This window comes from Oncorhynchus kisutch, linkage group LG11, assembly GCF_002021735.2.
Source record: "Oncorhynchus kisutch isolate 150728-3 linkage group LG11, Okis_V2, whole genome shotgun sequence".
Taxonomy (NCBI): Eukaryota; Metazoa; Chordata; class Actinopteri; order Salmoniformes; family Salmonidae; genus Oncorhynchus; species Oncorhynchus kisutch.
This window is the reverse complement of record NC_034184.2, coordinates 25,942,078-25,954,194: the sequence shown is the minus strand read 5'-3', so window position 1 is coordinate 25,954,194 and position 12,117 is coordinate 25,942,078. Positions and strand designations below refer to the sequence as shown.

The following is a 12,117-nucleotide window of genomic DNA, read 5'->3' as shown; positions in this document are numbered from 1 at the left end:
AGCCTAAGAAGTCTGCCAAGTTGGAACCTCTTCCCCCTGTCGGTCCCCGGCCCTGCAGCAGCTCTCTGGACCCCTCTGGACCCCGACACCACCGTCTCTTCCGCGTCCTACCCGAGATCAACCAATCCCATCATTCCGCCTCACACTTACCTCCAATCAGGGACCAGGGATCCATAACTCCCTCCCCTCCCGCTGCTGCCTCCGCCTCCACCCACCTGTCAAGCAGCGGCCGAGCTCTGCCCTATTTATCTTCCTCGTCCTGTTACATGCTCCAGGAGGAGGAGCCATGGGAGTCCATCCCCAAGTCGATTAGACCCCCTCCTAAAGTGTCCCGGTTGGAGATCGGCAGCACCAGGCTCATGAGGGACTGTGTGTACCCGCAGCTCCCCGTGCTCTCCAGCAAGGGTCAGGTTGGTGGGGCCATGGAGCTGCCTGACCCCAGAAGAGAGGCACTGGGCCTGGGGTTGCTGGAGGAGGCGGTGGGCCTGCTGGAGCCCACACCGCCTAGAGCTTTGTACGGAGGAGACCTGCTCTCAGATCCCCTCAGCCTGGATATCTCTTCCCAGCCAGAGATGGATCTGGGTGGGTTGGATGGGCTAGGAGCCCTGGGGGTTGGAGCAGAGCTCCAGCTCCCTTCCACCCCATCTCTGCTCTCCCAAGCTGTGGGGATGAACTCTTTAAACAACTGGGCAATGGGTGGTTCTGATAGGCTAGCCTGGAAAGGGGAGAGGACACCTTTACTTGGCAACACCCTTCATCATATTCCAGACTCTCCTTCCTCATCATCCTCCCTCTCAAGTAGACCAAGACTACCACAACCCTTTGAGTTTTCCGGCTCAACAACGTCACCCCTACGACCCAATCTCCACTCCTCCTCCTCCTCCACTTTTCTCACCCCTCCTCCTCCTGCTAGCCCCTCTCCTCCTCACGGCTCTCGTTTGCGAGGCATCAATGTGGACTCCCCAGGCAAGTGGCCGGAGATGATCAGTAAAAGCGAGGCGCGTGGCATCACCAAGCTGGCCAACCAGGCCTGTAAGGAGCCTCTCGGGTCCCTCCGCAACACAGAGCTCCTGGCCTCCCTGTCCTCATCCAGGTCCCTAGGCAGCAGCAGGGGAGTCCTAGAATCAAGCCTGGGAATCGGGTTGGGGCTTCCCGCTGTTGGGGCCTCCGGGCTTGGCACGCTAGGCTCCACAGCCCTCTCCCTCCCAGCCAACATCCAGCTACTCCAGGAGGACCTGATACGAAGAGCATCCACCTCCTACATGGTAAGTTGTAAGTGTTAACTCGAAATGACACAATGACAAGGTTCCAGTTTAACAAAGTTTACTATACTATATGAACACACTATAAGGTAGCCATTCCACTCAAGGCTAGGTCCATCAACAACAAGACTCCCTGCGCAGGTGCACTCTTGACTGAGTGATAGCCCTGTAATAACAGAAATATATGGGATACTTAAAACATGAACTTAACAGTAAGGACAGACTATTGAGAGACGACAACCCAGCTAGGATGGAAAATGGGCACTATCCACAAATGAGGACTCAATGATGAACTGCCTAAATAGGAATAAGCAACTCAAAGAAGCACAGTGATAGTGCATTTGTGTTGTATTATGAGGTACTATACTGTTGTACTCTGTATAGTTTTTGCGTAGCCTGAAATCCATAACCTGTTTTTCTAACATTCCACTCCCTGTACTCTGTCATTGCCAAAAAATGTTTAGCATGACCAGGAGTTTTAAGGAGTGGAACGATCACTAAACAGACTGGTAACCAGACTATTTTGTGGAGCCCACAGTGGAGGTGTCATAATACCCATAAAACCTAGCGGTCAAACAGGAAAATGGTTCCAATTGTTTTTCCACCATTCATTTTTCCCATAGGGTATTTTAGAAACACTTAAAATAAGGGCTGTGTTTCGTGGTACTCTATTGACCTTGTCTGAAACCTCTTCTCATCGTTTCAGTCAACTAACAGCCTGGGAACAGCTGGAGGCTCCAGTTCAATAAGAAGACTAGGTGAGTGGGACAACCCTAAAAACGCAGGGACCTGGGTCTGATCAAAAGTAGTCTTGAGTAATGAACGAGGAAATAGCTGGCCATTTCAAATCACAAGTAGTGTGCTATATACTAGGGAATAGGGTGTCTTTTCAAAAGAAGAACAAGTCTTTAATGTATATTTTTTTTGTCCTTTAATCCCATTAAGAATTGAGTAATGAGTCATTATCAGATCCTCATCTCATTGAATCCAAGAGGGAATCTGATCCATTTATGACAATTCCAAATATAATCAAAATCACCCAGGGTTGGTGGTTCTATTTATACCCTGTTTATTGAGATGAATAAAGCTGCTCGTTGCTTGTGCAACCCAAATCTTTGTGAAAGCAACATTATTATGCTAGTAGCCTAGCATCGGGCTTGTTGTCTGCAACATTAGGCTGCCCTGCGGATTGTTGCCTTTGTGTCTCTGGCCTGGTGATGCAGGGTGGGCAGTCACCAACACACACACACACTGTCAGAAAGAGACGGAACAGCTCTGACAGACCTAGGGGTAGAGGCATGGACAGACACACCACACTCACACATGAACGCATGTACACAGTAACAAAACAGCTCACTGACCTAGGGTTAATGCCAGTAAGAGCACACACACCACACATACAGCAAGTACACACACACGCGCTCACACAGACACACACACACACACACACACACACACACACACACACAGGGGAGTATTATGTGAAAGCAGCCAATGCATGTTATGAGCATTGCAGCGTTGCACGGCAATGGCATTCAGTATTAATATGATACAGCTGCAGAATGAGCACCATCAACAGGAGAGGACATTTACGTTCATGTTTACACACACAATAACACGCATACATACCACACAATGAGCCAAGGACAGCAGAACGTGTTTGGCTACATTGCAGTCGAACTTCACTGATCACTAATCTACAATTAACTTGCATCCCAAATAACTACTCATTATGTAATCAAGATTAGCTATTATGTGTCTCGCCTTGCTCAAACTGATTCCCTTCAAACAGCTCGTCTTAGTCTGGATGGCCTTTTGAGTATGTTCTGTAGCAGTATATCAGAGCAGATTAGTGAGGAGGACACAACTCAACATCCAATCTCATGGCCCATTGCCTGGGTGGGAGGTTCTCCTGTCTGCTGTGTCACACTAACCTCCCTTTTATATCAGTCCTATTACGCCTGGCCTTCATCCCTATTATTTGTCTGTCGGTCTCTGTCTGTCGATCGGTCTCTATCATTGTCTGTCTTCTGTCTCTCGGCCGGTCTCTGCCTGTCTGCCGGCCGGTCTCTGTCTGTCTGTCAGTAACAGTAAACATTACACTCACAAAATGTCCAAAAGAATAAAGACATTACAAATATCATGATGTGCAAATAGTTGAAGTACAGAAGGGAAAATAAATATAGGTTGTATTTACAATGGTGTTTGTTCTTCACTGGTTGCGCTATTCTTGTGTCAACAGGTCACAAATCTTGCTGCTGTGGAATTTCACCCAGTAGATATGGGAGTTTATCAAAATTGGATTTGTTTTCAAATTCTTTGTGGGTCTGTGTAATCTGAGGGAAATATGTGTCTCTAATATGGTCATACATTTGCCAGGAGGTTAGGAAGTGCAGCTCAGTTTCCACCTCATTTTGTGGGCAGTGTGCACATAGCCTGTCTTCTCTTGAGAGCCAGGTCTGCCTTCAGCGACCTTTCTCAATAACAGGGCTATGCTCTGAGTCTGTACATAGTCAAAGATTTCCTTAATTTTGGGTCGGTCACAGTGGTCAGGTATTCTGCCGCTGTGTACTCTCTGTTTAGGGCCAAATAGCATTATACTGTAGTTTGCGCTGTTTTTTTTGTCCAGCTTTCCCATGTGTCAAGTAATTATCTTTTGGTTTTCCATGATTTGGTTGGGCCTAATTCTGTTGCTGTCCTGGGGCTCTGTGGGGTCTGTTTTTGTTTGTGAAAAGAGCCCCAGGACCAGCTTGCTTAGGGGGCTCTTCTTCGGGTTCATTTTGCTGTAAGTGATGGCTTTGTTATGGAAGATTTGAGAATTGCTTCCTTTTAGGTGGTTGTAGAAATGAACGTCTCTTTTCTGGATTTTTGATAATTAGCAGGTATCAGACTATTTCTGCTCTATATGCATTATTTTGTGTTTTACATTGTACACGGAGTCGTCTACAGTACTACTGCCAAGAGATGAGCTACAGGGGAGTACCTACTAGAGGTCGACCGACTATGATTTTTCAACCTCGATACCGATTATTGGAGGACCAAAAAAAGAAGATACCGATTAACCGGACGATTATTTAAAAAATGTATTTGTAATAATGACAATTACAACAATACTGAACAAACACTTATTTTAACTTAATATAGTAAAATTCTGGCAAATTAGTTCGCAATGAGCCAGGCAGCCCAAACTGTTGCATATACCCTGACTCTGCGTGCAATGAACGCAAGAGAAGTGACACAATGTCACCTGGATTTCTTTTAGCTAAATATGCAGGTTTAAAAATCTATACTTCTGTGTATTGATTTTAAGAAAGGCATTGGTGTTTATGGTTAGGTACAGTCGTGCAATGGTTGCTTTTTTCGCAAAAGCGCTTTTGTTAAACCATCCCCCAGCGTTGCATCAATTATATGCAACGCAGGACATGCTAGATAAACTAGTAATATCATCAACCATGTGTAGTTATAACTAGTGATTATGATTGATTGATTTGTTTTTTACAAGGTAAGTTTAATGCTAGCTAGCGACTTACCTTGGCTTCTACCGCATTCGCGTAACAGGCAGGCGTTGGACTAGTAACTGTAAGGTTGCAAGATTGTATCCCGGAGCTGACAAGGTAAAGATCTGTCGTTCTGCCCCTGAACAAGGCAGTTAACCTACCGTTCCTAGGTCGTCATTGAAAATAAGAATGTTTTCTTAACTGACTTGCCTCGTTAAATAAAGGTGTACATTTTTTAAATTTTTTTATATAAATTGGCCAAATCGGTGTCGAGAGATACCGATTTCCGATTAATCGGCGACCTCTAGTACCTACCATAGGAGTCCCCTCGAAGCCTACCATTGACTATGTACATATACAACGTCCGACAGCTGTAGGAGTTGTGACCTGTTTTTGTTGGTTATGTTGTCGTAGTTGTCTACGGGGGCATATGGGGAGCTGTCACCTCCAGGTATACATTTGTCCCCCTGTGTGCTGAGGATGTCGGGTTCTTGTCCAATTCTGGCATGTAGGTCTCCACAGACTAGTACATGTCCCTGAGCCTGGAAATGGTTGATCTCCCTCTCTAGGATGGAGAAGCTTTCTTCATTAAAGTATGGGGATCTACTGGGGAGATTTAGGTAGCACATATTCATTTCTAGCCAGATGTAAAAATGTTCCTGTTTTGACTAATTTAATAGAGTGGGGTTAGGTCTACTCTATACAAAATTAGCATACCCCCTGAGTCTCTTCCCTGTTTTACACTTGGTAGATGGGACTACCAGCTCTCTGTAACTTAGAGGGCAACGAGTGGGTCCGTCTCCTCTATACCATGTTTCTTGTAGGATGACAATGTCAGTATTTCCAATTTCTTTGAAGTCTGGGTTCCTGCTCTTTAGGCCAAAGGCAGATGACCTCAGACCTTGTATATTCCAGGATGAGAAGGCTTTTTGTTCCATAGTGTCTAGTGTTGTTTTTGTGAGGTTTAGGCCCAGACCATCACAGTAACGTGAGTAGAGCATCTGATACATACCTCTTAGGTTGCAGGATGGGGCTTGGGCGGATGTAATAGTGGAGGTTGGGCCTGTTGCTCTGCTCACGGCCTGAGCATACATCCTGCTGTCATGTTGAAGTCCTTGCCGCGGGGGGCAGAAGGGGCAAATGTCTGATATGGGGGGGCCTATATAGGGTGTGTTCAGAGTTTGTTTGGCTGTGGTCTGGGTGTAGGTCCCCTTGGCGTGGGTTCTCTTGGTGCAGGTCCTTCAGGAGGGGGTCTTGCAGGTCTGGGAGGGTGTCTCGCTGGTCTGGGAGGGGTGTCCATTTCTCTGTTGCTCCTGTGTGAGATGCTGGAGATGTCCTTCCTGGCAAAAGTTTTGATTGCTGCCTTGTGGAGGTGGACCTGGTCATAAAGGCGCTTCATGTCCAGGGTGGAGTGTTTGGCCAGGTATACATTAGGTTTTGAGGCACAGTCTTACGAAATACTTGCTATATGGTAGCAGGATGAAAGTATTTTTGTGGTAACAGGGTGGAGATAACCACTTGTGTGTTGGAGAAAGTGGACGAAGCTTTTTTTAATAATTCCCTCGAGTGCTGTTGCCACCCTTTCCTGCTGGGCCCTCGGGTCATTTAAAAAATATGTAACTAGACTAGTCAGTTAAAAGCACATTCTTATTTACAGTGATGGCCTATCCTGGCCAAACCCTAACCCGGACAACGCTGAGCCAATTGTGCTCTCCCAATCACAGATGTTTGATACAGCCTGGAATCGAACCAGGGTCTGTAGTGAAGCCTCTAACACTGAGATCCAGTGCCTTAGACTGCAGCGCCACTCGAGTGCCTGTGTGAATTATGATGTGGCTGGGGAGCTCCAGGGCATGCCTAGTGTTTGGGCACCAGAGTTTAGCCACTTTGTGTTTGGGAAAAAGTTTATCCTCTTGAATGTAATTGCCATTTGAGTTGATGAGGAGCACGATATCTAGCTTTTGTGTGTGTAGGGGTGTTGTCAGGAGTGCGATTGGGGGTGCTGACAGGAGGGCTGTTGGGAGGGAGTTGGGTTGTCTGTCCCATTGTGGTTCTGGTCTGAGGTGGGCTGTTCTGCTGCCTTGTCTGGGGGAGTGTCCTGCTCTCTGTCCCAGCTCAGCTTTCTGACCTCATCCTGCAGTGCCATGTGTGCCTCTTTTTAATAATTAAGTTCTCCCACCTCAGTCCGTATAGCAGCCGGATCTCTGATGTCCATCTCCACCTTCTGCCCTCCAGGTCTTGTTGGGGGGGGTGGTGTTGTGCTGGTCTGTTTTGTGAGTTTGTTCTGTCTGGATTGTGTGGACTAGCTTTCTGAGCTCCACCATGTCTCTCTCCAGCTCTGTGAACTCTCTTTTTCTGTTTCTCTCTCTGTCTGCTGTTTGTCTTTCTTGCTCACTCTTGCTGTCTCTCTGTCCTGTTACCCTTGCCCATGAACCTTATCTCCACGCCTTGTAAACTGAACAAGGTTGCATCCACGGGTGTGATTGTCTTAGGCAGAGAGTGACTTGTGTTGGAATAGTTATGAGCTGGAAAAGAGAACAGTTTTCACAGCTTGTGAAAGAGTGTGAAATATGTGTTTTGGGGGGAAAAACTTTAACAATGTATATAATTAAATATTTCCACACGGGAACGAGGGATATCCTTCAGTTAATATTTCCATATCTTTTTAAAACAAGTTTTAGTGTCTAAGCTACTAATAGTAGGAAAAGAACCATTTCCATGCGATTCCCTCACCAGACCCAATAGATACATTTGTTTTAAAAGTCTCTTCGTTTACTGGTTGCCGTAGTAATAGTTAGGTAACTAAACATAATTTCATGTTGATACACCAGGCCTGACTGCTCCTGATATGTTTTATTCAGTGTTCTTGGCTTACTATATTATTTAGTTTACTCAAAGTAAACCAGAACTTCTTTCCTCAAAGTAGAACACAACTATCTTGTGTTACTATCTCTTCCAGGCACCCCGACATATCACCTGCCTCCAGTCAAGGTCCCGCTGAGCAGGAAGAAGAAGAGTTTTAAACACTGCTTTCTCTGTGGCAAGAAGACTGGTCTCGCCACCAGCTACGAGTGCAGGTACATCTCTCTCTCGCTCTCTCGCTTTAAAAAACATATTTTTTATATATAAATAATGCTATAACTGTCTGTTGGAGTCAAGCTGTGTTCAAAAAATTGAAGTTGTGATTGGTTAGTGCTGAGTAATCTAACTGTGATAAGTGTTCCACTTGGTGTGTGTGTCTCAATCGTCTATCTTTAGTAGGTTTGTTGTAAAACACCAGCAAATCAACTCCAAATTATTGTAATTTGCAAAATCCATTCCAAAGTATTCCCGCAAATAATAGAGAGCTATGTGATTCTATGCAAGGTTTGAAATTATGTTTTAGGCTTCTTGCGATCAGTTTTCAGTCTGCAAATGATTTGTAATTATGTTCCAGCCCCCTGGCCATCCGCTCAAGAAAAAATCCTCCCTCGGCTGACTCTGGTTGATCCCTGGTCTATAGTCTCCCTTATTTGAAAACCGATATGAGTCACAGTTAAAGCAATGTGGAGTGGGCCTTATTTTTTTAAATTGAACCTTTATTTAACTAGGCAAGTCAGTTAAGAACAAATTATTATTTACAATGACGGACAAAGCTGGACGACGCTGGGCCAATTGTTTGCCGCCCTATGGGACTCCCAATCACGGCCGGATGTGATGCAGCCTGGATTCAAACCAGGGACTGCAGTGACGCACTGAGATGCAGTGCCTTAGACCGCTCTACCACTCGGGAGGCCGAAGTCCAGTTTTTCTACACAATTGGATTGTTATCTCTATTTCAGTTCCTCTGGGATAGAGAAGGGTTAGAGCTTTTTTTTAAAGTTAGAGATAAGTGTCCACAAGAATCTCTAGATAATACGGTGTTTCAGTACTGGGCTCATAATTTACTGAATGTGTCAACTGAGATGTAATCCATTTTGTAATTGATTGAAAATGCAGACATCAAGGTATTGATGATGTTTAGAAGGACCCTTTACCAGCCAGATTCCATATGGCCATAAAAGACATGGGTTTCTAATAATTTTGTGTCGCTCAGTTGGTAAGAGCACAGCACTAGCAAGGCTAAAGTTGTGGGTTCAATTCCTGCTGTGACCTCCTAAACACCCCCAAAAAATGTAAGTATGCTGTCATTGTACTGTAATTAAAAAGGTATGCTCTCATTGTACTGTAAGTCACTTTGGATAAGAGCCCGAGTGGCATATATAAATAGGGCTGTTGTGTTCCTCTGTTTTCTCAGGTGTGGTAACAACTTCTGCGCCACCCACCGCTACGCAGAGACCCACGACTGCACGTACAACTACAAGAGCGCCGGACGCCGCTTCCTCCAGGAAACTAATCCCATCGTCAACGCTCCCAAGCTGCCCAAGATCTGAGCCCCTCCCCCTGTCCCCCCCTCTCTCCCTGCACTCCTCCTTCCTCGATTTACCTGAATGATTAAAAACAAAAAGGAAGGAAGGAAGGATCTTGATCACCATTGTGTGCTTTTTAATCACCAAGTTTGACTTAATGACATCGAAATGCCAAGTGTGAACAAAACAGAACAGAGAATATTAGCACACAAACTTTATTAGCTAGCTATCACCTCTGCTCCGGACAATGTGAACAAATTGGTGATCCACTTTCTTCGTATATTGTAACCTTGATATTTTTCCTTAGCAAAAAAGTATTGCATGTACTATACATCATGTTTTTTTAAAGCAGAAGATGTCAGTTTATTTCATGTTTTAACAGAACAGAAGTGCACATCTCCAAGCGTAAACGTTATCCGTATTTTATTTTATTTTAATTTTGTCAGATTTGTTTTTCTTAAAATAAGACTGCAGATCACTTTTTCATGCGACAAGTCTTTGAGAGATGCACTTTAGAATTATCATATTTATATACCAATGTTTGACTTTTTTTTTTTTTGTAGGCTCTTGCAGTTCTGTGTTTGTCATTTGAATTAAGTGTTTTTGTTGTATTACTGTCAATCATGTTTTTATATCCAGTACCTTCAGAAAGTATTCAAAACCCTTGAATTATTCCACATTTTGTTACAGCCATCTATACACAATACCCCATATTGACAAAGTGAAAACCTGTTTTCAGACATTTTTGCACCTTTATTGAAAATGAAATACAGAAATATCTCATTTACTTAAGTATTCACACCCCTGAGTCAATGGATGTTTGAATCACCTTTGGCAGCGATTACAGCTGTAAGTCTCTTTGTACACCTGGATTGTACAATATTTGCGCATTATTCTTTTAAGAATTCTTCCAGCTCTGTCAAATGTGGTTGTTGATTATTGCTAGACAACCATTTTCAGGTCTTACCATAGATGATTAAGTAGATTTAAGCCTTGTGTTTTAGGTTATTGTCCTGCTCAAGGGTGAATTAATCTCCCAGTATCTGTATGAACGCAGACTGAACCAGGTTTTCCTCTAGGATTTTGCCTACCTTTTTAGCTCCATTTAGTAAATGTTTTTATCCTGATAAACTCCCCAGGCCTTAACGATTACAAGCATACCCATAACATGATGCAACCACCACTTTGCTTGAAAATATGGAGAGTGGTAATCAATAATGTGTTGCATTGGATCCCCAAATCTAACGTTTTGTATTCAGGACAATGTTAATTGCTTTGCCACATGTTTTGCAGTATTACTTTAGTGCCTTGTTGCAAACAGGATGCATGTTACGAAATATTTTTATTCTGTACAGGATTCCTTCTTTGCACTCAGCAAATAGGTTAGCATTGTGGAGTAACTACAATGTTGTTGATACATTCTCAGATCCCCCCCCCCCCCCCCCCATCACAGCCATTAAACTGTGTAACTGTTTTAAAGTAACCATTGTCCTCATGGTGAAGTCCTTTGCGGTTTCCTTCCTCTCCAGCAACTGGGTTAGGAAGAGCGCCTGTATTTTTTTGGAGTGACTGGGTGTATTGATACACCATCCAACGTGTAATTTACTTCTCCATGCTCAAAGGGATATTCAATGTCTGCTTTTTAGTAGCTGAAACACTAGGGCAGTAGTTTTCCAATATGGCTGCCTACCAGCTCCATGGGCCAAATTTAAGAGCGGTTTCACATGGCCAAAAGATATAAAGCCCAATTATGTACCAATAGGTGCCTCTTTGCCAGGCATTGGAAAAACTCCCTGGCCTTTTGTGGTTGAATCTTTGTTTGAAGGTCTCTGCTTGACTGAGGTACCATACAGATAATTGTGTGTGTGGTACAGAGATGAGGTAGTCATTCAAAAATCATGTTAAACAATATTATTGCTCACAGAGTGAATCCATGCAGTTTGTGGCTTAAGCACAGTTTTACTCCTGAACTTATTTAGGCTTGCCATAACAAAGGGGTTGAATAATGACTCAAGATATTTCAGCTTATCATTTTATTTGTAAACATTTCTAAAAAAAACAATTCCAATTTGACATGGGGTACTGTGTGTAGGTTTCAAACAAATCTCAATGTAATCCATTTTAAATTCAGATTGTAACAACAAAATGTGGAAAAAGTAAAGTGGTGTGACTACTTTCTGAAGGCACTCTCTCCTCGCCACTTCTGGCATCAATGTTACAACGCGTCTTCTACTAAATGAACTAATACTGAACACTCCTCGTTGATGAGAAACTATCAAATGGATTACTTTCATGTTAATTCAAGATCAGCTTTGACATAAGTATGCAAATAGCATGTCAAACATGCTGTATGGTAGCAGGGGAAGGGAATATAGAATTTTGGTTTATGGTTGCCATAAAAATAAATGGTTTTTTAAATTGCACAGCTGTTGCAAAAAACATTTAGTTACTATATTGGAGGGCTGGAATAATCTAACATATGGCTGTGTTAACTTGTTTGAATGAATAGTAAAAAAATAAAAAGTGATTACAAGAACTGGTCATTTGTCTGTGTAAAGAGCATCTGTGAAATGACTGGAATGTAAATGTCTAATGTGGATGCAGCCATTACAGGTTCAGCAGTTGTCATTGTACTTGAATGTAGCTTATAGGTCCAATGCAGCTGTTTTCTCTATCAAATCATTTCTGGCTAAAAATTAAGTACCTTAGAGTGATTGTTTTAAATTGAAATTATCAAAGAGAAACCAAAATAGCTTCTTAGCAAAGTGCAATTTCTCAAGCAAGAATTTTGCTAAGACTGAGTGGGGAGGGGGAAACTGAAAATGTGCTGTTATTAGCTTAGAGTTTTGGAACTCTTTCTTATTGGTCTATTATATAATTTACCACCAGGTGATGTCAGGCCAAAACGCCATCCCCTCAAAACAGGCTGAAATTTAATGCGGTCTCTTCAAATAGATCTTATACTAAAAG

The 12,117-nt window shown here is 43.4% G+C and overlaps 1 protein-coding gene across 3 annotated transcripts in view; it reads left to right on the top strand.

Moving 5' to 3' along the window:
* Positions 1-11,688, top strand: part of zfand4 (zinc finger, AN1-type domain 4) — a 30,124-nt gene extending 18,436 nt beyond the window's left edge. For 2 of the 3 annotated variants that reach the window (XM_020495384.2, XM_020495381.2), the window contains 4 exons: positions 3-1,265; positions 1,969-2,020; positions 7,719-7,836; positions 9,036-11,688. In XM_020495384.2, coding sequence (XP_020350973.1) covers positions 3-1,265; positions 1,969-2,020; positions 7,719-7,836; positions 9,036-9,171 — 1,569 coding nt within the window. In that variant the 3' untranslated portion in view covers positions 9,172-11,688. The remainder of the gene's footprint in view (positions 1-2; positions 1,266-1,968; positions 2,021-7,718; positions 7,837-9,035) is intronic. The other variant, XM_020495383.2, reaches the window with a different exon arrangement.
* The last annotated feature ends 429 nt before the right edge of the window (positions 11,689-12,117 follow it).